Below are 25,447 nucleotides of genomic sequence, written 5' to 3'. Positions count from 1 at the left end.
AGAACTGTAATCAGAGAAAATTTAGTCATTCTTTGTGCAAAATAATATTACGATGGATTCAAGGGCAAACTTCTCATATATTTAGTGTGGTTTTAATGAAGAATCAATCAACACACACTTTTTCACACCCTCAGTCTCCATTCTTTTGGATTTAAACACACATGGCAGCTATTCTCATTTGTAAAGTTCATGACACAATGTGTAAGGTAGCGCATTTCCTGTCAGAGCCGTCACTCAGCTGCACCTGAATGAGAAATCCAATGGCCCAGGTTGTGTTATACAGACGGTCACCATGGAAACCAACCCACACCTGCTACTGTGCTTAGGAAGGGAAGAGAAAGGGAGGGAGAAACAGAAAGAGAGAGAGAGAGAGAGGAGGTGAACTTTTGAGGCATGTGTGGATATCCTTGAGCTTACGATAATATTTGAACACTTTGTTAAGCAAAGCTCTCAGCAAATTTCCATGGGGCGGCTGTCTCGTCTTTTTTTCTGACACCTGTGTTTTGTGGCTGAGGCCATCAGGGGAACAGCAAAAACATACACCGCACCACACACAGAGAAAAAAGAAAGCATTCGCAGGCAGGGTTGGGAAAGACGGTGAGTTTGACATGCCAAACCACTGGAGATATTACAGTACTGTATGTCTTTGCTTTTCTGAAGCTAGCCTTGTATTTGAAAGATAAATATGTGTAATTCTCCGCGCCAATTCCTTTTGAGCTGCCATTTTCTTTTCAAACTGTCTTTCCTCCCCGCCTGTCAATGAAATAGCACTTTGTATTACACAGACACAGACTTACTCACACTGAAAAACCACAGAAAGACAACTATTGGGTCGAAGTCACGCACTTTCTCCCAGCTGCTAAAGAAAAAGGAGGTGGTGTCAACGAACAGGAAATGAGCAAGTAAAAGGTGTCACTCAAACACTTCTTTACATATCGAACACTCTCCTCCTCTCGTTTGAGCCTTCACTGTATACATGAACGAGAGAGAAACACTTAAAAGGTGTTGCATTAGTATAATGGAATATTACCCATCTGTTGAATCTCAGTCAAGTGTTTTCCTCCGTCAGGCTTTTATGTTTCACGTTACTCAAACACACACTTGCACAGCCGAGCATACACACATTCAGATAAACATAATTTAATGCCCTGTCGCCTTTCTTTCACGGGGTTTCATTATTCTGCTATTGCGTGGCGTGTAGGCGTCTAAAATGCCTGCCTGTTTGGAGAATGGGGGAGTGAAGAGTACTCCACAGACAATTGCACTTGAATTTTGAATGTAGCTTTTTTTTTTTTTTTTTCCTGGGGCTTTTTAAGATAAGAGCCAGGTTATTTTCCATAATGGAGTATGACAGAGGGACAAATTATAATATATTTGAATGAATCACTTGTTTTTTGCCTGTTTCAAGAGGTGTCCTTGAATATACAGTGTGTGTGTGCATGGAGAGAATATGAAAATGAGGACTTATAACCTCAGTCTGGTACGTATATAAATATATAGATAAGCACATATAAAACGTCCATCGCTCAACAACACACAGATGCACACAGGTGTGTCTTCATATTTGCATCTGTGTGTGTACATGTGCGCATGTGATAGCATGTATACATGTGGCTATTTGTCCACTGTGCCTGGATGTGTGTACTTGAAAGACGTGTGAATGAAAGAGAGCAGACAGAGAATGTGTGTAACAAGAGAAAGTGGGATAGAAACGGGAAGGGGAGGCTGAACAGAGTGTGTGTGAGTGTGTGTGTTTGTGTGTGTGTGTGAGGCAGCAAATGGAATGCATATGCACACACGAGCATATATGTTGAAATGTCTCCGTGTGTCCAGTGGCTAGTGTAAGCAGACTGTGTGTGGCGAGGGAGCGTGTGGCGTGTGTATGGACGTACACACATACATGAATGAGAGGATGTGTGTTTGAACATGTGTGTGTGTGTGTGTTCAGGGGTGAGCGTGTGGAGTGGGGTGGGGCGGGGGTGGGGTGGGGGGGGGTGTATATGGGGCCAGGGAGTGTGCAAGAGGTGGAAGCTGCTGAGTGCGCTCACTGTTCCACCAGTTCATGCTGCATAAGCAGAAATACTGATTGGATTACAACTTAGTCTTGGAAGAAGTATGTGTGTGTGTGTGTGTGTGCTCGTGTGTGTGTTTGTGTGTTCAGGAAGAATTGATGTGGTGTAAACATTTAGGTCAAAATTAATATATGCATGTCAGTTTGTGGGTGTGGTAGGTGTGCATTTTAAAGGAAGAGCATGGTGAATTCATGCTGAACCTGTTTTTGTGTGTGTGTGTGTGTATGTGTGTGTGTATTATTGTATGTATATGTTCACCGAATGTGTGTATGAGTGCTTGTCCTTTGCCTGGTTACTATATTTTGTATGAGCTGTGCTGTGTGCTCTCTACGTGCCTGTGTTTCCCTTTCCAAACGAGCGTGTCTGTGTTTAGGTTGGAGGTCCTTAGGTGATCACGCCCCAGTTCCCCCAATTCTCTAAACCACAGTAGATCCCAGCTCAGATAACGCTTCTCTTTGTGTATTTGTGTGCGCGCAGGCTACCTCATCTTTGTCAGAGATCGCCACGTGTTAAAATATGCGCGTGTGTTTTTTCCTTTTTCGGCCCATGTGGGGGAAACCTTTCGTGACAGACCTCGGAGGCTGCCATTTTGGACCGCATTCCTGGCTAGGAGGTTCAGCTCCGGCCTCTCTCTTTCACATAATTCAGGTCATCATGTATAGAGCCAAGATAGCAGTGAAGAGGAGTTGAGATAAATCTCTCCCAGAGGAAACGGAGAGAAGACAGAAAATATTGTTATTTGTCTTCTGGATTGTTCAGTTGTTTGTCCCTGTCATTCTTTTCTTCCCCTTTTACTTGCCTAAAACTATTAACTTTTCCATTTCACTTCAGTTTTTATGCCTTTTTAGCTTTCTGCCACATCCATTTCTTTTTCTGTTACTTCATCATTGAAACATTAGAAGACCTCCTCTAGTGTTCTATCGACTGGAAATCACATTTTCTTACTTCCTTTCTCTAACTCATTTCCTGACCCGGTATTGTCAGGTGTGGTACTGAGATTAAGGGGTTATCTGAATGGCAACAAAATGGCTCTGATGGCGCTTTTAACTTCAATATTTGATTCCTTGTCAGCGTAATATGTACCTTAGAGTATTGTAACACTGCTTTCCTGTGGTGGCAGATGTGTCAGTGTGTATGCCAGGAAGTTGAGGTGCATGGAATGGTCATTGTCAAAAAAAAAAAAAGAAGCTACCTACACGCACACACAGAAAACACACATACGCTCAACCCATCTGTGGTACAGTACAAATTCTCACAGAAGCACACATCCACAGTCCTCCATTCATGCCCACACTCACCCACTCCATTTTCTTAGTCTCAAACTTAGCCCAAACTGAAATCCAACTGACGCAGATGAGCTGCAACCGTCTTTATTAGGTGACGACCACTCCTTCTCGCGGTCCTCATCCACGCCACCGGTACTCGATACACAGAAACGGTTGACACACCACTTCCTCCATCTCCCCTTCCATCAATCCCTTCTTTTATGGAGACACAGATGTCCAAGATCTTACACACTTTGAGTGGGCGCAGATGGCTCCTATAGCAGCCCGTCAGTCAGAGCTTTTGCGGAGAGAGCAGGGAGATCACAATCCACCGGATTCTACGCCCATACTGTACATACAGTATGTGTTTGTGTGCACATGTGTGCTTGTGCTGGTCTGCTTTTTCCTGCGTGTGTCCATTCTATGTGGTGACACTGATGATGATGGATGATGTTGTGTGATAGTGAGGATGATGTATCAGAAGACTGTACCTCTGGTGCAAATAAAAAGCACATGTTCTGTATCCAGTAGAGCGACCGAGAGGATGATGGTTAAGGGGTTAATTCAATTTCTGTCTATTTATTTGTGAAACAAATGTTAGTGTCATTATATTTCAGAGCGGCTTACACTGTATGAGCAACTGTTGATTGACATACTTTAACATTAATTGTTCTGAGAGTCAATTTGCCTGCTACTCAATTAGCCAAAGATGTTGCATTGTTTTATTCGTAATTAAAATTAAAGATAGATCATTTTATATGTGTTTGGGTGCCTGGGACTCTTCATAATAGAAAAATCTAGTAATTAGATGATGTGACGGGAAAAAAAGCACCTAATAGAGTTTCTCTATATTGCATTATTGGTGCTGCTTTTAATATAAATGGATGAACAATAGATATTGAATTTACTGCACATATTTGGTTGACTTGGACAATGAACTTTTACTGTTTACACCATAACAACAACTCTATGTGACTTATGTTTTTTTCTTGCATGTGCTAAGGTTCACTAAAACTAAAACTGTTCATTCTAACATTTACTGGCCATGTAATCCTAGGTTAACTTAGTGTCAGGAAGGGAGTTTGGTTCTTTGTTAATATAATACTTTGGCTGTTGTGACAGCGCACGCTCTTCAGAGTTGGTGGACCTCATCTTTGGTGATTAAATGTTAACTGATTGTCAGAGGTCTGACTGGAGTGGCTCACACATAAAAACTTGTGGTGCAGGTTTTCATTTAGACTGACGGTGTTAGTACAGCTCATAGCACTTTGTACTTTTGGTACACCTGAATGGAACACTGTTTAGAAGCACATGCGTACTGTGTCACACACTCATTAATGTTAATTTACATAATAACCCATTTCCAGCTACATGCCACACACACCCACACATACTTACAAACACAGAGTCTCCCCTGGCCCTGACTCCATATGAATTATTCAACCAATCACACGGCTGAACAGTCTGAACTGTGTCCCTGATTGGGACATGCTGTGTTCACTTCAAATGTCTCACGCTATAACCTGACTGACGTGTGTCTGTATGAAAGTGTGCGCAAATGTGTACGTGTGGAAAAACTATTAAGAAAACATGAAAAGCAGTTTGTAGTTTCATACAACAAAACATCTTGATTAAGGACGATTTAATATTTTTTCTTTGAGGCTAAGAAAAACACAAATTTTACTCTTATCTTACTATCTATCTCTTACTATGAACTGTGTCATTAAAACAGAACTATAGTTTGACTCAGTACCTCTATATATATAATTTGACAACATATTAGTTGTGAATATTAGTGTTTTATATTGAATGTTTATGTAATGAAAGAATTATTATTAGAATTATGTCCACTTTTAGTTTTGTTTATTTTACAAGGTTTTCCTGAGGCAGGGTTTGTTTCCCCATTTTACATCTGTTCATCCATCAGTCCTGTTGTCAGACATTTCCATAGATCCAAGAATCGGCATCATTTTTTTTCCCCTTCTTTTTCTTCCTTTTCAGAGATGTTAGAGTCCAGCAACCTCGTCACTTTCAATGGCTTGGCTAACAGCTCGAGCTATGACGCTTTCCTATTGGACGAGGAGCGAGGGAGACTACTGGTGGGCGCCGAAGACCACATCTTCTCGTTCGACCTTGTCAACATCAACAGAGACCACAAACAGGTAAGATTCAGATGTTCTAAGCTTGATTTCGGCTACAGTTTCATTAAAGTTTATAGGTCTGTGTGAGCGTTGAATGAAGTCTTGTTCTTTGTTTCAGAATGCAAGGTATTATTTGAGCTTCTCTTCTCTTCTCTTCTCTTCTCTTCTCTTCTCTTCTCTTCTCTTCTCTTCTCTTCTCTTCTCTTCTCTTCTCTTCTCTTCTCTTCTCTTCTCTTCTCTCATTGCTGCTCCCTCTGGAGTCCATTACTCCACCTTTTCCTCCCTCCCCTCATCCCTACCACTGTCTGTCTCGGTCCAGACGGGGCTGTCCATAATTCCATTACTCCACCTGGACTAGGTTAACAGTCTTTTTATCTGATTCGGCCTGCTATGATAGACACACAAGACTGACACAGACTTGCCTGCAGGCTGCAGAGAGTTGAACAGGAGGAATGAAAGTGCTCAGATATACATAGTCAATGCAGGGAAGGAGAGTGTGTCTCTGAATTATTTTTGCCCTTGGCTCGGATGTGTATTTTTTTTTTTTTTCCTTTTTCGCTCTTTTGTTCTGATCTTTGCATCATTACAAGATAAAGGCCAAAAAGCAGTGATTAAGCAAATCTAATGTAATTACCCTGAAATGTGCAATGCAGATTCCCAAGAGAGGAAAACTCAGCTGATCTAGAGAGGAGATAAAGTCTAGGAATAGAATAAGGAATGTGTGTGTGTGTATGTGTGCCAAGGACACACGCAAACGTTATTTTATGGACATAATAATACATGTCCAGCACGTGTATGTGCATATATTTCCATTGTCTGTCCACATCTGTGAGGCCACCAGTGAAAAAGTGAGCTCAATGGCACCCAAGTTTTGAGTACATAATCATTCCCTGACTCATTATAGCTTACACATGCACACTCATACATGCCATGTGTGTTTATAATTCATGTGACACCAGAGGCCACAGATGGATTCGCCTTAATGACAGTACAAAACCATCATTTATTTGACAATGACTCTTATCTTTTCAAGAACAAAGTAGCAAAAGCATGTTTTCCATTCAAATGTTCAGGGAAAAGTGCAACCATATGGTCAGCATTTGAACTGTAACTCTATTGTAGAAAAATTTTGGATGTCATAAGTTTAGCCAAAACCTATATTTAGAATACATAAAAGACTATATTAACACTGCGAGTGCATGTAGAGGGTAACAATTTTACTTATTCCTACATATGTTGTCCAGCTTCACATAAACACAGTTTGTTTCAGATGGTTTTTCATCATTTTCTTTTACCTAAACCTTTCTTCTACCCCACTTTGATGCAGTCTATCTTTAAAGTGTATAAAGACAATCCCTTATTTATCATATGTGGAAACGAAACTAATGGTATTGCTAAGGCTTCAGTGGGGAAATAAAGGAGTGAAGAAACTCGGGATTCTCAAAACATGACAAATCCAAAGTCATTCTCCTGGAATTATACAAATCTTCCTTCCTCTGATTCATCACATTGACTCACAGCCTTCCCATTTCATGAAACATCATATGAATCTGTCCTCTCCACCTTCGGCATAATGTGACTATGTCTATTTCTCATTTGCACAGATTGCGTGGCCTGCCACCCCCTCTAAAAGAGATGAATGCAAGTGGGCAGGGAAAGACCTTGGGGTAAGTCCAAACTCATGATAGCATCATCGTTTGAGCTCTTCCCTACAATTTTTTGCTTCTATTGTTAGCTAAATTATATGTCTGTATTGTGTCGCTCCTTGTAATTCTTGAGCATTTTCTGGGATGGGATTTTTGTTGACCTAGCCACGTTAAAAACGCTAAAAAGATTGAAGTAACTATCTGGGACCAGCCTCCTTACAGCTACTTAAGCACTGTACAGATGGGAAATTAGCTCAGATTAAAGCGATAGTAGCCATGTTACATCTCTTAGCTCTGACGTACTCTACTCTCTATCGGCCAACACCCACAACCTAACACACAGAAATACACTATACGACAGATGTTTGGTCACAGTAAGGTGTACACAGAGTCTTAGTGGCAAGAGCATAATGACATATTACCTTAGAGGTTGTTTGTCCCTGCAGTGTACAGTTTTATGTTTAAAGTATATTTATAGATGTGCCTCAGAATACGTGCATGTGTGCATATTTATGTGGGAGTGTGTTATTTGAGTACTCGTTATCTGGCGCGGAGTGTTAGCTCACATGTGCAATCCTGCGCAGGTTTGCTGAACACATACTACATGCTGTCGGTTTTGTTTGTGTGTGCGAGGGTGTTAGAGTGTGTTATCTTTGTGTTGCTGTTTGGATAGGCCCTCTCGGTGTTGTATCTGATCTTAATTTCATGGCTGGATGAGTCTGGAGTGCAGCGGGCGCAGGGTTTTAGGATTATACAGAATTACATAGTCCTTTTAAAATCACAGAGGTTCCAGCGGGGTCTAACTCACTGCCAGCTTTTTGGGTTTCACACACAAACACAAAGTCAGAACCACACAGGCAAAAACTGCACCTTCGTTCCTTCACACAGTGGAAAGAGAGTGGGCTCTGGCAGTACAAAATCTCGCAAAACACAATGATGAGGAATTTGCGTGCTGTAAAAATGTTTACCCTTGAAAATGAGGCGGTGAGAGCAGAGACGGAGTGCAGCAAGGAGAGGCCTTGATTAGGACATTACTAAAGCATTCAGAGCTCCCAAAGTGATGCATTTCTCCAAACCACAATTTACAGCCGCAGAACAAATGTAACAGCTGCCCCCCTCCAAAATGCCTAATAGCTGTATCATACTCTTTGGCAAGATGAGTGTGTAACATGGCCCAGGTTGTTGCATTTGATTCAGCAAACAAGAGGTTCAGATGCCGGGGTGTGGATTCACATTTTAGCATAACTGCCTGATGTAATTTCCGAATATATTTGTCCACCTATTACAGATATTAAAGGAAAAATAATAATCCAGGGTTATACTACATTTCCAATGCATTTTCCATATTCAATTAGAGACCTCAGCATAATCTCAAAATTCACTCAATTCATATACAAACCCACATGAAGATCTGTCAAACCATTTCTCTCGTGGAAAGTCATTATTAGAATCCAAAGAGAGTCATTCATTTTATCCAATAATGAGTCATTTATCCTCTGCGGGTGTTGTGGTTTTGACATAATGACATGGTTTGTGACCAGGGAAGTCATTTTTCACCTGGGGTCGAGACAGAGTCGCGTGTTTGAGTGACTTGCATAACTAACGTCTGTCAGTGTTTAGGTGCTACCTTCCTACCTACCGCATAGCTAACTTGAAGACAGCCATGCAAAATCCTAAACAGAGCTGACACTGGCGGGATTATAGGAGTTGGTAAAATGCATATAATAAGGGTGTGAGAATGATGTGGGGACATGTGCTCCCACTGTTCAGCAATAGGAAACACAGAGGGTAAAGTCATTAAGCTGCACAGTTACATAGACACACAGACGTGCAGGGTTGAGGTCAGCCACAAGGCATCATGCAAGTTTAGTCTTCCTCTGTGAACTCAGCAATAGTCCTGTGGCTGAAGTGTAATGATGATATGCACAGTGGAAAGGTGTCAAATGCTTGAATGAACCCCAGTCAGTCAGAAACTAGTAGCATGCTACAACATGTGTATTAAAATAAAACTAAACTGAGATTGGCACATAATCATTCATATAAAACATTAGATGAGAAGATAAATACCACTTTCAGAACTGTATGCTCAAAATGAAGCTGGTGCCAGCAGCCACTTAGCCTATTTTAGCATGAAGGAACAAGCTAACCTGACTCAGGTAACAACCTGCCTACCAGCATGTCTATAGCTCACTATTTAGCATGTTGTGTCTCCTTTGTTTGATTTGTCACTGCTCCTGGACATAACCCCCCATAAAGCCAAAAAGTGTCATTTCTACACTTTGGTTTCTTGCACAGATTAAACACTACGCTAGCTGTTTCCCACCTTTATGCTAAGCTAACCAACTGGCTCCAGCTTCATGTTTAATATACAGATGCGAGAGTGGTATCGATATTCTCATCTAACTGTAGGCAAGGCAGCAAATAGGCGTATTTCCCAAATAGTCCAACTATTCCTTTAAGCAGATGTCTGAGGAGAAACACTTTCTGCCATTTTGAATAATAGCAGGAAATTCTGTTTTTTGGAAAAGGTTTGCAGTGTGCGAATCCAAAGTTACTGTAATATGGTGTACTGGAAAATGTCATCACTCCAACTTGAACTCAGTGGAGCCTCATATCCATTTATGTCTCATATGAGGGACATCATCAAGACATCAAACTGAAATGTTTAGAAGCCTGAAGAGATACATGTGTTGAAGGGAGGAAGAAAGAGGGATTATTTGGCTGTCTGCATGTGATGTGATGAGTGTGGTGTGTTTCCAAATCCCCCAAGCAAATGTGAGCTTATTTGTTAGGTGGATATTCAGCATGTATTTATAATTAGGAAAACCACAGACTAATCTCTTAAACACATGTGCCTAAATCAACTCCTCAAGGCCGCTAATAACCCTCCTACATTAACCAATCCTGTTGATTAGCACTCTAATAAACAGTCTCACACCACTGGGACTATCAACATGTGCTGGAGCGCCAACCCAAATACCCTCAGTAAATTCAAACACATGGATCATTAAAGACCTGAGGTAGATTTGCCTGATTTGACTTACAGGTGGGATTTCCTTGAAGGAGACTCAGTTTCATAAGTCTTTTCCAAACCAACTGGAAAGTCCCCGCTTTAAACGGAATTCCACCAGGGCTTTTCTCTATTCTCCTATTCTTTGCTTTCTATTAGTGTCTTATTTCAATCACGTCAGAGCTTTTCTCGATTAGAGGTGTCAACATTATTTTCATAAAGGATAAAACTTAATTTAAACTTTATGATTTGGAGGAGGGAATTGGCAGATTGGAGACTAATGTTAACATTTGCAAGCTCTTTCATAAAAAAATCCTAAAGGTCTCACATGCTTTGCATTATAATATACTTTGCTGGTAGGATTACTATATAAACAGATACCATTATTTCATACACAAAATCTATTCAAATGTCTTTGCCAGCTGTATGTCTCATTGTATAAAATTACTCGGAGGCGGGGGGGTTTGATGTTTTTTTTGTCTCATTTCTTTTCCAGAAAGAGTGCTCTAACTTCATCCGGGTCCTCCAACCATACAACCAGACCCACCTGTACATCTGCGGCACAGGAGCCTTCCACCCCATCTGTGCTTTCCTGGAAATGGGCAAAAGGGCAGAGGTAATACATAATCACACACAGGGGTGCGTTAATGTTCAGCAAATGTTGTGGCCTTTTTCCACACTTTAAATCAGTTATATATATGCAAAAGGTAATTTAAATCTCAATCGAGTGTTCATTAATGAGTCATGAAATGTGACACCAGTGCTATAGTAAACTAATGAGAGACTAAATCCAATATTATTCCCCCTTTAAAAAAAAGTATTTGTGCGCTGCAACTGCACTGGCTGCACCAAGCATACGCTCACACATTTTTCTATCAGCGGTATTCATTCCCCTCATTGATTGTCTTCTCATCAATGTTTTCTTTTGTGAAAAGTGGAAAAAGTGGTCACTATATGTTTCAATGCTAGCCATCTGAAATTAAACAACCTCTGCCTTACATCAAAGTTCAATCAGTCATCTTGATAAGGGCCTACAGGTTAATCAATGTACTAGCATGGGTCCTGCAGTCTCATAATGGGGAAGGGAATGAGTGTTTGCACCATGCAGGTTTTCACTATAGAAGACCCTGCATGAGTTCACTTGAGTTTAAAGTAGTGTTGTCAGTAATTGATTTAAAGAAAACTGTGTAAATCTCACTTTCCTTGTAATATATTCACTGGAGGTGATATGTGGCCTTGCTACTTTATTTCCCTAGTATATCTGGTTGGATAGAGCAGTGTAAAACATCGTATTGCTCCTGTCAGGCTGAACTGCTATAAGAAGAATATGTTGTAATTTGAAACACAGGCTATAAATGTACCTTTAGCAAGGCTTAATGTGGCTTTCCCTGGCCTCTATTTGAACTCTGACCCTTTCTACCACAGGAAAACATCTTTCGGCTGGCCTCACATTTCGAGAATGGCCGCGGGAAAAGCCCCTATGACCCCAAAATGCTCTCAGCCTCACTCCTGATCGGTGAGTTTGATCTCTGCTGCTGTGATTAGTTCCAGGAAGTATGCATTCACTTCAGAGTTGGTCATTTGTTCCTAACCATACTTTCTCACTGGCAGATGGAGAGCTGTACTCTGGCACATCTGCTGATTTTATGGGAAGGGACTTCGCTATTTTCCGTACCCTGGGAGATCATCATCCAATCAGAACAGAGCAGCATGATTCAAGATGGCTGAATGGTAAAATATAAAAATAAAAAAAGGGTTCTTCTATAAATGTCAGTTTAATTTGGTACTGGTGATTGACACAGCTAGTTTTAGTGTGGTAGACTAATCACATATGGTTTAACAAACTTCACAACTTTATTTTTAAAGTAGAATTGGATACTTTAACTTTCGTCAGCCATTTTTGAAGAAAGAACACCATTGAGATTTTCACTGGACTTAGAAGCATTAAATTCTCTCACAAGCTTCAAGTCTCCAATCATTTCCATTCATGTGTAGTCATCAGATATCAGAGCCCATTCACAAAATCACTGGATTTGCCTGTGCTAGTAAGATTAGCGTGCCAGTGAGGGAGAGTTATTGACTGTTCAGTCTGTCTGGCTATCTTTCGGCACCGCGGAGGACTTAGGGAGCCACAAAAGTTCAGTTTGAACCTTTCCCTCAAGCTGTGCCATCCCTTTTTCCCTTCTTTCCCACAGAACTAATCCGCTCTCAGCTGTTTTCCTGTAGTGGAGTCAAATTCCTCTTAGTTCACCCCCCTCCCCCCCACAGCACCATCAAAAATCAAACACACAAACACTGGTCTCTGCAGTGCTGATTACTGTGACATATTAATAAAGAGCGATTTAAAAAGGAGAAGTCTTTGTTGGCACGTTAATCCCCATCGATCTTTCACCTTGTTCAAACAAATACGCCGGGGATTGTATCCATTCGGCTCGGCAAAATCCAGCTCCTTCACCACAAAGGGGGACTTGTAATTGCATGGATTACTGGGATGGGGATATTCTATTGAGCCTTTATCAACAAGGTTACATGGTACTCAAATGTAACAAGAGAAGAACTTGGGAATGAATTCTTAATAGCAGATTTAGCGTTAAACGGTAGCTTTGACTTTAGTCTCGATTCATGCGATTTATTTACACATCTCTTCACCTTTTAATGCCCTCTCGCTCACATGGAGTTTGGATTAAAACTCCTCTGAATAAAGGGACCTTTTAGTTGGGAATTAAATGTAATGAATTGCATGACCTCATTGGCGGCAGCCTGTTTTTATAAGCGTGTGTATACACAGTTGAATTTATGAATGTGTAGATTTAATGGCAGATATTCACAATAGAGGTATGAAAGCATGTGTGGGGTACACACATGATTCATACCAGAGGTCTCGCACCCGCACGGCGCTTATAAATCTGCTTCCCACTTTGGCCACACTCTCCTTTTTCACAGCTACTCTATATCCTAAACAGCCATAGAGGCGTAACATGGCACTGCTTGTTTCCTTCCAGCTAACCCCCTAGCTTTTAGACACAGGCTCATTTTACGCGTGGCGACGCCTCAGCGACTGTGGCCACTTTTCCTCAGTCCTTGTGCCCTTTCGTGTGCCCGTTTAGCTTTGATTTCCTCTCGCGCTTAAAGTCGAGATGAATTTATTCAAGTGTTACCCGGGACAATCAGAGCCATGTGTTTTTGTGAGGATGTGGTCTAGAGACAGGGGTTATGTGGGATTTGGACTTGGAGCGCTCAATTGGGGTAAAGTCAGATACTGTAACACCAGGGTGTAAAGTGAATGGCTGTTATTACTGAGCCGTGACTGGAGAATATCATGGGGGATTGATTTCAAAGGTGTAAAATAGGGGTGAAAGGCTCGCCATTAGGACAGAGGTTGAATTGTAAAATTTGTGTAGAGGTGTGTGTGTGTAATTCAGTTTGTGTTATGCGAGTGTGTATGAACAAATTTATGCTAATTTTATTGTCTTGAATGGTTCTATAATGCACCGTACTCACTGCAGACAATCTTTCTCTCTTTATCCCTGTAGATCCAAGGTTCATCAGCGTACACTTGATCCCAGAGAGCGACAATCCTGAAGACGATAAAATCTTCCTGTTTTTCAAAGAGAACGCCATGGACGGAGAGCACACGGGCAAGGCTACCATCGCCAGGATAGGACAACTGTGTAAGGTAACAACACACACAAACAAAGTCAAAGTCTCTTAAGCGATGGAAATGTGTAGTGAATCAAATAAATCTATGTTCTCTTACAGAAATACTTTAACCGTGTGTTGGTGTTTGCAGATAATGGGTTGATGTTAAGTGTGTTTGTCATGCAGAATGACATGGGAGGTCACAGGAGTCTGGTGAACAAGTGGACCACTTTCCTCAAGGCCCGGCTAATGTGTTCAGTCCCCGGGGTCAACGGCATTGATACACACTTTGATGAGCTACGTAAGTGTGCATTCTTTATTCACACCTGTTTGTACAGTACATGAAGAAAAGATGACCTCACACACTCAGATCCTCTTCAAAATGTTGTTAAAAACCCTCACCTTCATCCAGTCTTGTTTTGTATTTTCAGAGGACGTGTTTCTCATGAACTCCAAGGACCCAAAGAATCCAGTTATCTATGCTGTATTCACCACATCCAGGTAAACTCTACTCCAGATCTTTTCATGATGACCCCCGAAATGTGCTTGCAAGGGCTCAGATTCTCAAATAGTGTGCAGAATGTTGACTATGACAGACGCCGGTAGTATCATATTTGTTTTGCTGATTTGTTGCTAGGAGATCAGAAGGAGCTGATATTTATTCAACGGGCAACCGTCCTGGACAAGTTATTTCCTCTGTATTTGAAAAACACACATGCTTCATATTTCCTTTCAAGGATTCTTTCTTTTCACATCCTTTATTCCATCCCTTTATCTGTAATTTCCTAACCATTTTAAATGACACGGCAGGATGCGAGCGACCAAGCATGCCTCAGTTAAATTCCCAGACGGCGCTCCCCGTCCCATAATCCACTTACAGGTGTCTTATGGTTGCTTTCCCCTCATACAATACCCCTCCCCATGTCTCGCCTCTCCGATTGGAGATTGCTTTTAGCCGATTCCCCGTTACCCGCTACCTGTCCCTTTTTTCATTGAAACCTTGGCAGAGGCTTGTAGGGAAATCAGATTATGGAACAGGAGGGAGTGAGAGAAACACGATATTCACTCAGCAGGAACGCACGTCTCTCCCCTGGCCGCCGCCCCAGTCTTGAATAGGGTTTTCAGAGGCCGGGTGTGGTTCTATTGAAGCATGCGGAGAGGTGAAGGCAAGGGGGAAGCCAGATAAGTGAGTTGAAATGGCACAGATGGTGGCACTTATCATGATGATGATGAATTTGCATTTGGGAATGAGGAGGGGGGTATTTTTGTGTCCAGTAGAGTCTGTGAACTGCTTTGAGAGGAGGACAAACACTTCACCATCAATCACCACTAATGATAAGACAGGCTGAATGGAACGGCGGTGCAAGCTAACGCATACTGACAGGTGCCTCGCATCGCTAGGCCCGTATGGCTTTTCTCAACTCTCTGGAATTTATTCAAACCAAAAGGTCGGTGCGCGATGGTGGGCGTACACCTACGTACCCCACATGTGTGCCAGCACGCACACACATGCACACAAATTCAATTATGGGGCATTGAGGAATTAGAGTGGTTTAATTGGTTTTCTAAGTGGCCGGTTTTCAGAGATGAATAGAGCAGAGATTCAGAGGGACCGGCTTTTAATATCACTGCTTAATGAGGCACAAAGAAGCTGCCACTGACAGATCAATGTTTGATTGTGCCCCTATTTGTGTGTATGTGTGTGTGTGTGTGTGCACTTTTGTGAGGTTGACTGAATTTGTGTGCCTCTCTCTCAAATTGTGTGTATCTGCACAAACACATGTTCGCCCTTCTTCTTAAGCATAGATATTGGAGAGTCTTTTTTTTGCCCCTGGAGTTAATTGAATTTCTCTGTAATTAACATTTTCAAATGCTAATCCATTCATCTTCCATGCTTTGGTGAGTACTGTCGGCTGTGTGTATGCCACCCACATCCCTAATTAGTCTGATACAACTTCCCATTGCAGTCAGCAAGACAAAGGACGTCCTGAATCTCGCTGAAGCATTTGGTTCCTGCAAATGCAAGAAACTGCTGCCCAAATGAAAATGTGCCATCTGTTAAAAGTGACACAAAGTTGATGGATGAACTTTTGAACATCCCACATATAAGCAGATAATTATGTATGAAATTTTTAAATAGATCTTGTCACATGTGGTCAGGGATTAATGGACTTGATGGTTCTCAGAGATTTAAAGAGTCAGCTTACTCTGTTACAATCTCCACATGAATATTTTAGAAACTCTTGTAGAATAAAAATATCTTGGAATATTCTTAGGGAACTCCCAAATTCTCTACTTTCATGAGTCACAGTACAAATTGCTGTCTGCTGGATGACCTGGGACAGAGCATAAATTGAAATAAAAAACCCACATCATTCCCGTTTTCTTTGCATGATTGATTGACCTTTCCTGGTTCGGACCCTGTCTGGCTAGCGAAAGCAAAATCCACCCATCTGGCTCAACTAACCGCTCACAAAACATTGGAGGGGATTTCAAACATGCTCTGAACCAGGTCTCCTGTTTTGTTGGTGATGTGCCCAAATTCCTGTCTGTTCTCAAGAGGCTGAAAGCAATCAGAGAGAAGTTCCAATCTGTCATTCCCATACTTAGGTAATAACAACCTTGCTCCCCTCTGTCTTTGTGCGATGAAAGGTCATTTTGTTGTCTTTCTGCAGTTTTTCACAAGCTCCTAATCCCTGTCTTGTGACCGATTATTTATGAATCCCTTTTGTTTGTCTTTGTCATTTTTTTTTATTTCGCCACCTTTACACTCCCTCCCTCTCTCCTTAAAATCTCTTTTTCATCTGCCATCCCTATTTCTGTCTGCTCAATACTTCCTCTGCTTTTTCCCCCACAGTAACATCTTTAAAGGCTCGGCAGTGTGTATGTACAACATGGCAGACATCAGGAGGGTTTTCCTGGGTCCCTACGCCCACAGAGATGGACCCAACTACCAGTGGGTCCCCTTCCAAGGGAGGGTGCCCTACCCACGCCCTGGAACTGTAAGTCTAAACATAAGCAGTTTTCCATAAATGCAGTACATTTGCAAGCAATAGGAATAATAGTAATACTACTTCACCTTCTTAAATTTGTGTTTTCTATAAGAGGTTAATACAGTTTTTAAAAAAATTCTCAACCTGCCTATTTGGTCTCCTCCTCAGTGCCCCAGTAAGACATTTGGAGGCTTCGACTCCACCAAGGACCTTCCAGATGATGTCATCACTTTTGCCAGGGGTCACCCAGCCATGTACAACCCAGTGCACCCAATAGGGGGGCGTCCCATCATGGTGCGGACAGATGTGGACTACCAGTTTTCCCAGCTTGTGGTGGACAGAGTAGAGGCAGAGGACGGACAGTACGACGTCATGTTCATTGGCACAGGTACACACAGTTTGTCTTTGTTGTGTCCTTCTTAGAAGAACAGTTTAGACAAATTATTGAGATCAGTCACACTCAAAGTTTGGCTGAAAAATAGCCAGGTTTATTTCTTTTTAAACTGACTTTAACCTGGATTGTACTGTATGTCTCTATGTACTTAAAAGTTGTTTGAGGCCCTTTTGCTATGAGCACAGTTCAGAAATGTGAAGAGAAAAATGGGGAAAAAATGAGCTTTGATAAAACATCGCAATCCAACTTTTAACTCAATTATTAGCCTGAAAGAAATTTTGTTTGCAGACAGGCTCTTCATGAGTTTTGTGTTTTATTCAAAATAAACAATAATCATTTTGTTTTTTCGTTTTAAACTAAACACAGAATATTTTTTTTCTTTGGAAGTTTTATTATTAGTCCTGAAGAATGATATTACGATATCTGATGGAAATTTTGTAAACATTACAATGGTAAAAAAAGAACCTTTTACTGCAGCAACCAAACTGTATATTGAAAAGCTGAAATAATAAAACATAGAGAATAATCTTCATTTCTTCATGCTATAAATAAAGCAAGTGTACATATTTAAACAGGGACAGGGACAGAATATGTTTATATGAGAATATACACATACTGTATCTGGATATCTGTTGTCTTGCAGACATGGGCACAGTGCTGAAGGTGGTGACGATCCCCAGAGAAAGCTGGCATGACCTGGAAGAAGTAGTGCTGGAAGAAATGACTGTCTTTAGGGTATGGCATGAGAATAAATTATGAAGCTGACATCCTCCTTGTATCAAACTGAGATCTACAGTCTGAAAATAGACATAACGTGGTATTAAACAGGCTGTATTTGTTTTACGCAGGAGCCTACTCCCATTACTGCAATGGAGCTGTCAACCAAGCAGGTAAAGATTTTTTTTCACACATTATAATTTATCCAGCAGTTATTGACAAGTCCAAGAAAAACAAAAGAGTGAGAACTTCTGGGCCTTTAAATAAACACTGATATCCAGAAGCAAAGACATCTAATGTGCCTACTGAGAACCAAACCCGCAACCACCTTCTTTTTACAAGAACCTTTCCAACTGAACCACAGGAACATTCAATTTACGTCCCTTGTTGTTTCTTTGGCTCCCACAGCAACAGCTGTACCTTGGCTCTGCCCTGGGTGTATCGCAGATGTCTTTACACCGTTGTGAGGTGTATGGGAAAGCTTGTGCTGAGTGCTGCCTGGCCAGAGACCCTTATTGCGCATGGGACGGCAGCGAGTGCTCGAGATACTTTCCTACCGCCAAGAGGTAGGAGCACGCACACACTAAACTAAAGCTCCTCTTTATTTATCCTCAGAGGGTTTGCTGAGCCTGCGTGTTCCCTTTTAGCAACATCCTGCTATTGTATTATTGTCGTCATGCCTGGGAGTTATCAGTACACCTGCATTCTGCTGTTGCTGTTGGCTTCATAGCAACTGGCTTTAAATGTTTTGCTTAAGGGTATTTCAATATACACACAAGCTTGTTTCTCCAACCTCAGACCTCCATAGGCCTATTACCATGTGCTACAAATCCAAGAAATTTTCACTGATATACAATACATGCCAAACTTCTAAACATGGAAGTAATCTGGAGTAGAAATAATACACAGGCACAAAATACAGTAATTAAATACTCGTACACACACGGATTTACGAATGCATTCCAAGAAGTACAATCCAGCAACCTGGGTTATAGCTTCTGCCAGTAACAGTTGTTCTGAGTTGTCACCCTACAGCTAAGATGCACACAGACATAAAAAGAGACATGTGAATGAATATACATCTACTCATGCACACACACACTAAATTATAGCCAACAGGAGCTGTCTGACCACTTCACCCTGCAGCCAGGAGGTATGAACATACACACCCTCAAATTACCCTCTGCTGTATCCAGAGGGATTAGGCTGACCACTACAGCCCTCACACACACACAAAGACACACACACACACAAAGAAACACACACCCCTTCATCTCATTCATCCAGAACTTCTCACACCAGCAGAAGTAGGCCAGTGGGTATACTCCAGCTTGGCAGGTTTACAGAGGAGGTGGCACACCCCGTGGTTAAGGCCAGGACCGGCTCCTCTCAGCTCTCCTCTACACTCCAAATATTTTCCCTCCCGCACTCTCTCCCAGAATGAGAACCAGACACCCGGTCCGCACGTGCTTAGACGGCCAAAAAGACAGGAATGTTAGCCAGGAAATGCTTAGAAGAGGGACCTGTGTGAGAAAGACACAGAAAAGTGTCCAAATATGTATGACATACAGAAGTAATGGAGGGAAGATGGATGAGCAGGATTCACACACACATACTGACGATTTCATTCCATCTGTTTCTTTTTGTGCCTCGAACTTTTTTCCTCTTATTTTCCTTCTTTCCAGCTCTCCCCTCACCTTTGGCTTACCCCACCTCTCTCTGCTTTGATTTTTTACAACGTCTGTCAAAGATTTTAAATGTGACCATGACAACTAGGAACAAGGGAGACACATTTGCAGTTAGTCAGTAAAGCCAGCCTATGAAAAACGCCTCGCCGTCATAGTAAAGAGGCTGAATGACAGAGTGGACTTTCATATCGAGAGGACAAAGAGTGGGGCTGCTTTTACAAGGCTTTTCAAGGGCGAAACAATACTGTATGTGTTTCATAATAACGGCTCATCAGAAAGCAATGAAGCACGCACTGTTTCATTGCTCTGCAGGTTTATGTTTCCTATATTCTGCCAGGATTTGGTTGTTTTTTTTCTTCATCCATGTGATTTAACAGTGGAGTGAAGGTTGAATAAATACACCTTTTCTGGGCTGAATGTGGAATAGCATTGGGTAACATTGCCCCCTAGTGGTTGAAATTAAACAGTAGAGTGAACAGAACATGTGACAAGTGCTTCTCTGGTGTATTTTGTAGAACGTGTGTTGCTTAAAATGCCAGCACACGCAGGTATGTGTTCATGAGTGCCATTAAATGTCAATTAAATGTCATTACAACACTCTGGTTTCTTCCCAGGCGAACCAGACGACAGGACATCAGAAACGGAGACCCTCTCTCCCAGTGCTCAGACCTTCAGCATCATGGTACGTTGTTGACTTCACTCAAACACACATTCTTTCTCTCTCCATCTCCTCTTCTTTGCCACACACTTCTCATACCTTTGTCTGCCTGTGTTTGGATTTGAGCAGACGACATGGACGGCTTAGGAGCCAGCGTGGAAGACAGGAGTGTGTATGGTGTGGAGAACAGCAGTATGTTTCTGGAGTGCAGCCCCAAGTCTCAGAGAGCGCTCATCTACTGGCAGCTGCAAAAGCCCAACGACGATCGCAAACATGAGGTGTGTATTTCATACATATGCATGTGTTTTTTTTCCAAGTTACATTATTTTTTGTTATTTTGCAAGATCAGTGTACAGAAGAGTACAACTGCTTCCTAACTCAGTCACCTTTCACTAAGTTAATGAGAAACAGCTGGATGATTATAAATCAGACATATATGCTATTGCATCTGTTTCAAACTTATTAAATTACTGCAGACAAAACATCATCTTTCTGCCAAGGGCCACATCTTTTCTCCTCTGTGTTATCTTGCAGTGACCTGTGGCCCTTTTAACCTTTAACCTTAGTGACCTAGAAAGGGTTGAAATCATGAAGTGTGAATGTTTAGATTGACTTTTGACCCTATGACGTAACAGAGTTTCTACTGTGGCTATACTTGTCTAACTGGGTGTTCAGGATGTGTTTTAGTGAGACCGTGAGATGATGAAATACAATCCAGGAAGTGCAGTTTTATTAACAGATCCATGAGTTTGAAGGCTTATCAGATACAAAAACACTGCACACTATGAGGAAAGATTCTACTGCTGTGGCAAGTTATCACAGAGGCAGTCATTTTATCTTTTGTCATAGCAACCCTTAGGTAAACAACAGACATACAGTGTTATGGATACAAAATAATCTAACAAGAATGTGCACTTTGCATGTTTTTTGTGTCAACACACCTTCTGCATCAGTGCAGTGGTTTCTTTCAAATGAATGATGTTGCTGTTTTTCATGCAGTGCTGTTATCTGTCTAAACATGGCCGTGGTTTGCACTGAACCTTTGGCTAAATCCAGATCTCAGTCCTGTGTGATTTAAATCCTGGAAGACATGAATTGTGGCATTGGACAGCTCTGCTAGTCTACTAGTCTTTTTCAAATTTCACACTCTATTTATTTGTCTTTCTCCCTGTGTCTTTTTCAGATCAAGCTAGATGACAGGGTGCTTCGTACAGAGCAGGGCCTGCTGATTCGCAGTCTAACCCAGACTGACACAGGTGTCTACCACTGCCAGGCTGTGGAACACGGCTTTATCCAGCCCTTGCTGCGTCTCAACCTCCAGGTCATCCCCGCGCAGAAACTGGGAGACATCCTTCCTGGATTGCCCGGTGTAGGAGGTGGGGCAGGTCACTCGGCCAAACACAGGTTGTGGTACCGAGATTTCCTGTCTCTCCTGGACCACCCGGACCTGAACAGCGTTGAGGAGTTTTGCGATCGAGTTTGGAAGAAAGAGCGCAAGCAGAAGAGGGTGAAGACACCCAACAACAATGGTCAGAGTAAACCTGACAGCACCGGCGTTCCCAACTCTGCATTACAGCCGAAAGCTTTGGCTCCAAATGCTCAAAAGCAGCAAGCCAGCCCACCACAGAGCAGGCAATGGCTCCAAGCTGGAGCTCCAACAGTGGAAGGGCCAGCAAGGAGCCAGACTACCCAGAGAGGTCAGCAAAACATGGGTATGTTAAGCGGCCAGGCACCTAAGAACAACCAGAAGACACAAAATGGCCAGAAGGGGCAGGGCAGCCTGGCTGGTTCTCAGGTTGCTGGGGGGTCTCGGGCGGGAAGCCAACACACGGCGAAGTGGAGACGGATGCAGGAAAATAAGAAGGGACGCAACAGGAGGACCCATGAGCTTCAAAGACCCCCACGTAGCGTTTGAGAGAAAGAAAAAAAAAACAAAACTAAGCACAGAGATGCACACATGCAACCAGATCTACACACACAAGCACCAACTCATGCATCCACACACGTACACGCAAACACATTCTATAGATTGTGTATCCAATGTATTGATTCAGTGACCTCTCCATAACAGCAGCAAGAACCCATAAAAAAAAACAAGCAAACACACTCGTAGGTAGAAATACATGAAGTGCACACATATAATAACAATAAATCTCCCATTCAAAGACATATACACAAATGCACATGACCTGTGAAGAGGACAAAGATGAGAGGAGGACTGAAAAACTGGAATGCATACTGTAAATGTGTGAGGATACGGCTGGTTGCCTGGGATACTGCCTGGCAGACACTTCAGCCTCCTGTACATAAGCTACTAAAATAAGACTGGGACAAAAAACATTTAGCAAGGTGTTCATTGGTAAGCAGTCGGACTTAGATGCTAAGAGGACAATTTCTGGAGACATTAATAGATACATGGACATTTATGGAAGCAGAAATATGCATTCGCTGCAACCTGCCCTCTTTGACCTGAGCATGTGAACTCCAACATAGTGTACATGGAACGGATTAAAAACTCTCATTTTAAAGAACTGTTTGAGGAGAAAAGAGCCTTCCATCTAGCAACAACAGCACCCTTAAAGGAGGAAAGGAAAGGGTTGCAATCCACCAAGGAATACTTGCACCGGTGTTGTTTAAAAGACACATAGAAGCATTGTTACATGCAAAACTGCAAAGTCATGCCATGGTGCAGAGAAAGTGCAACATCATAACCCTCTCCACCTGAGGCTGGGAAAAGCATTGTGCATGTTGTTGTCAATCAATGTTTTAATAAGCTAGTTATTTTATGGAATCCTAGAGGCTTTTTTTACACCCTACCTAAACAATGTTACATTTTTCTTTTATATTTACTTTCTTTTCCAAACCAGTGCTCCTATTATGGGGCAAAAAAATACAAACAACATAGTAGTCTCATTGTTCATTATCCCTTCTCCACCCGAGGATTCTGTGTAAGTTATTATGTTGTTGCTTTTTCTGGGATTTATAGAGTATGGGCACGAATTCCAGTTGTAGGCTATGATAAACTCAGTCTGAAATAGACTGCCACTTGTTTTGTGTACATATATACAACAAACTTAACTCTCTGTGTATATACAGTACATATACAGTACAAGAACACCACTTGATTATTATTTATTGCTCATTGTTTTGTGAAAGGGTTGCATTTATTTTTGATATTATGGTATTTTTGGCTCATCAATATATTGGAGAAACAACGGCAACAGCAACTAAGAAAACTTTGATGGACCAACTGACTGAAATTGTGTCAAGGAATCCCTTTTTGGGGATATAAGGGATGATAATGTAGTTTAGGAGCACGAGTACAGGGGTTTGTGTCATTAACCAAATTTTTTTGACAGAGATCCCACCAACGATAAGCACAATTTTGTCTCTTTTGCCTTTCATAACAAATAATTTCAGTGCTTTTTCCTTTCTCCCACATCCATCCAACATGTCTTTTATTCGTCCAGTAGCCATTATGTGTAAGATAATTCCCCAAACTGAAAAACATTAGCTGTGAATCTCTGTAAGAAATAGTGGAGAAAAATGTTAAATCTAGTCTGAGGAGAAGACATGTTATACTGCATGTGAATGCTACCTACAGTAAGTGCATCTTTTTTATTGTCTCTTTAAGTGTTTTGTGTGAGAGGTAAAGTTCCCTTAAATCAAGGTGTGAATTACTTTTGTCCTTTTGCCAAAACGGTGATAATAACAACTCATGATACTCTGGCCAAAGCTGTTTGAGCTCCGAGCTCCTTGATCTTTGATTCAACGATGGTACCCCCTGTCTCCCCCTGTCCCTTTAATACATGACAAGAGTAATGTGTCATTGCAATAAATTAGAGCAGATAGAGTTCTGTACCAAAACTCAAAAGTTTGGTGTGTCCCTAATTCGGGTCTCTCCCTCAGAGTTAGAAATGTGAGAGAGCTGAAAGTTACCGCTGCTGTAACACAGTTCTTTCTGGCATGCATTCAGTTGTCTAAATAAACATCTCCGTTACAAAAGTGTCCCTTTGTTCTCATTTCAATGAAAATCTTCAGGCACACAGTGTACCCAGACTTACTTTGACTAATGTGCTTCTGCTTCTGACAATTTTATGCTTTCTAGACTCATGATACAGCTACACATAAAATCTGAAAGGAAAAAACACTTTCTGTACAGTATTTATGGATTTTATGAATAATAAACCATGTTCACCATCTTAATTTAGTATATTAGCATTCTAACATTTGCTAATTACCACTAAACACAAAGTACAGTTGATACTGATCACTATGAAACAAGAATCTGAAAACCACCTTGAAATTAGAAAATTACAGCATTTAGGTATAAATTTAAAGGGTGTCTTTCATGGTTTTTGGTCCATAAACCGCGGAAATAATCCATTAAAAATACTAATTTATTTAAATCCATTAATTATCCCCTTAAAACCTATTAATAAATACCTTAATTCCATCATTATTTATGGATAAATGGAATTTTAAGGTGAAAAAAATTAAGGGATTCAGTTTCATAGTGAATGGGAATGTCATCTTTTTGTAGTAGTAGTAGTAATAAAAAAGTATTTGATAATAGAAATTTTGACCTGATGATGATGCTATTTGAAAAAATAAGGGCTAAAGTAATTACAATTCATCCTGAGGTAGACATGAATGTTTGTTCCAGATTTCATGGCAATTCAATATTTGTTGAGATATTTCGGTCTGGACCAAAGTGGATATTGCCATCCCTCGAGCCATGCCACTAGCATGACTAAAAACATATTTTCTCACTACCCCTTGTGGTTTTAGTGATGCAGATAGGTTTCTAAGATAGGCTATCCATCTCTTATGTCTGCTGTCACAACAATACAATGACATTGAAGCTGGTTTTGTTTGCTCACAGCTTTGAGCAATTCCATTAAAAAATCAATAGCAGTATATCTTTCCAGAGACACTGTTCTGGTTACTCTGTATAATCCACAGAACACACTGTTTTACAGTTTTAACAGGTACTGCTATTTCTTTGATTGAAAGTAGTTCCAATGAAAACTGCAGGATCTCTTTGGTTTATAGAGAATAATGATGACACTCATTCTCCAAAGTCTTAATATTGTTGACATTTTTGAAATGTGATTTTTATCATATATTTGCTGTGAGGACCACAAATGAAACTGGACACCTTGTATTGTAATGGAGGTAGATTTCTCAAAGAGATAGATAAAATATCTCATTAACTTGACAA

The 25,447-nt window shown here is 41.3% G+C and overlaps 1 protein-coding gene across 2 annotated transcripts in view; it reads left to right on the top strand.

Annotated features, from left to right (window-relative positions):
• The window catches only part of LOC122975021 (semaphorin-3A-like), a 33,145-nt gene extending 8,914 nt beyond the window's left edge, over positions 1-24,231 (top strand). For both annotated transcript variants that reach the window (XM_044343177.1, XM_044343176.1), the window contains 16 exons: positions 5,339-5,499; positions 7,083-7,145; positions 10,631-10,750; positions 11,560-11,650; positions 11,746-11,865; positions 13,668-13,810; positions 13,960-14,074; positions 14,205-14,274; positions 16,631-16,775; positions 16,935-17,154; positions 17,804-17,895; positions 18,009-18,050; positions 18,286-18,443; positions 20,180-20,247; positions 20,353-20,501; positions 21,407-24,231. In XM_044343177.1, the coding sequence (XP_044199112.1) occupies positions 5,339-5,499; positions 7,083-7,145; positions 10,631-10,750; positions 11,560-11,650; positions 11,746-11,865; positions 13,668-13,810; positions 13,960-14,074; positions 14,205-14,274; positions 16,631-16,775; positions 16,935-17,154; positions 17,804-17,895; positions 18,009-18,050; positions 18,286-18,443; positions 20,180-20,247; positions 20,353-20,501; positions 21,407-22,138 (2,489 nt within the window). In that variant the 3' untranslated portion in view covers positions 22,139-24,231. The remainder of the gene's footprint in view (positions 1-5,338; positions 5,500-7,082; positions 7,146-10,630; positions 10,751-11,559; positions 11,651-11,745; positions 11,866-13,667; positions 13,811-13,959; positions 14,075-14,204; positions 14,275-16,630; positions 16,776-16,934; positions 17,155-17,803; positions 17,896-18,008; positions 18,051-18,285; positions 18,444-20,179; positions 20,248-20,352; positions 20,502-21,406) is intronic.
• Positions 24,232-25,447: the final 1,216 nt, after the last annotated feature.

Source organism: Thunnus albacares, chromosome 23 (assembly GCF_914725855.1).
Source record: "Thunnus albacares chromosome 23, fThuAlb1.1, whole genome shotgun sequence".
NCBI lineage: Eukaryota > Metazoa > Chordata > Actinopteri > Scombriformes > Scombridae > Thunnus > Thunnus albacares.
The sequence above is the reverse complement of the archived record's forward strand: the minus strand, read 5'-3'. Positions and strand labels throughout refer to the sequence as shown.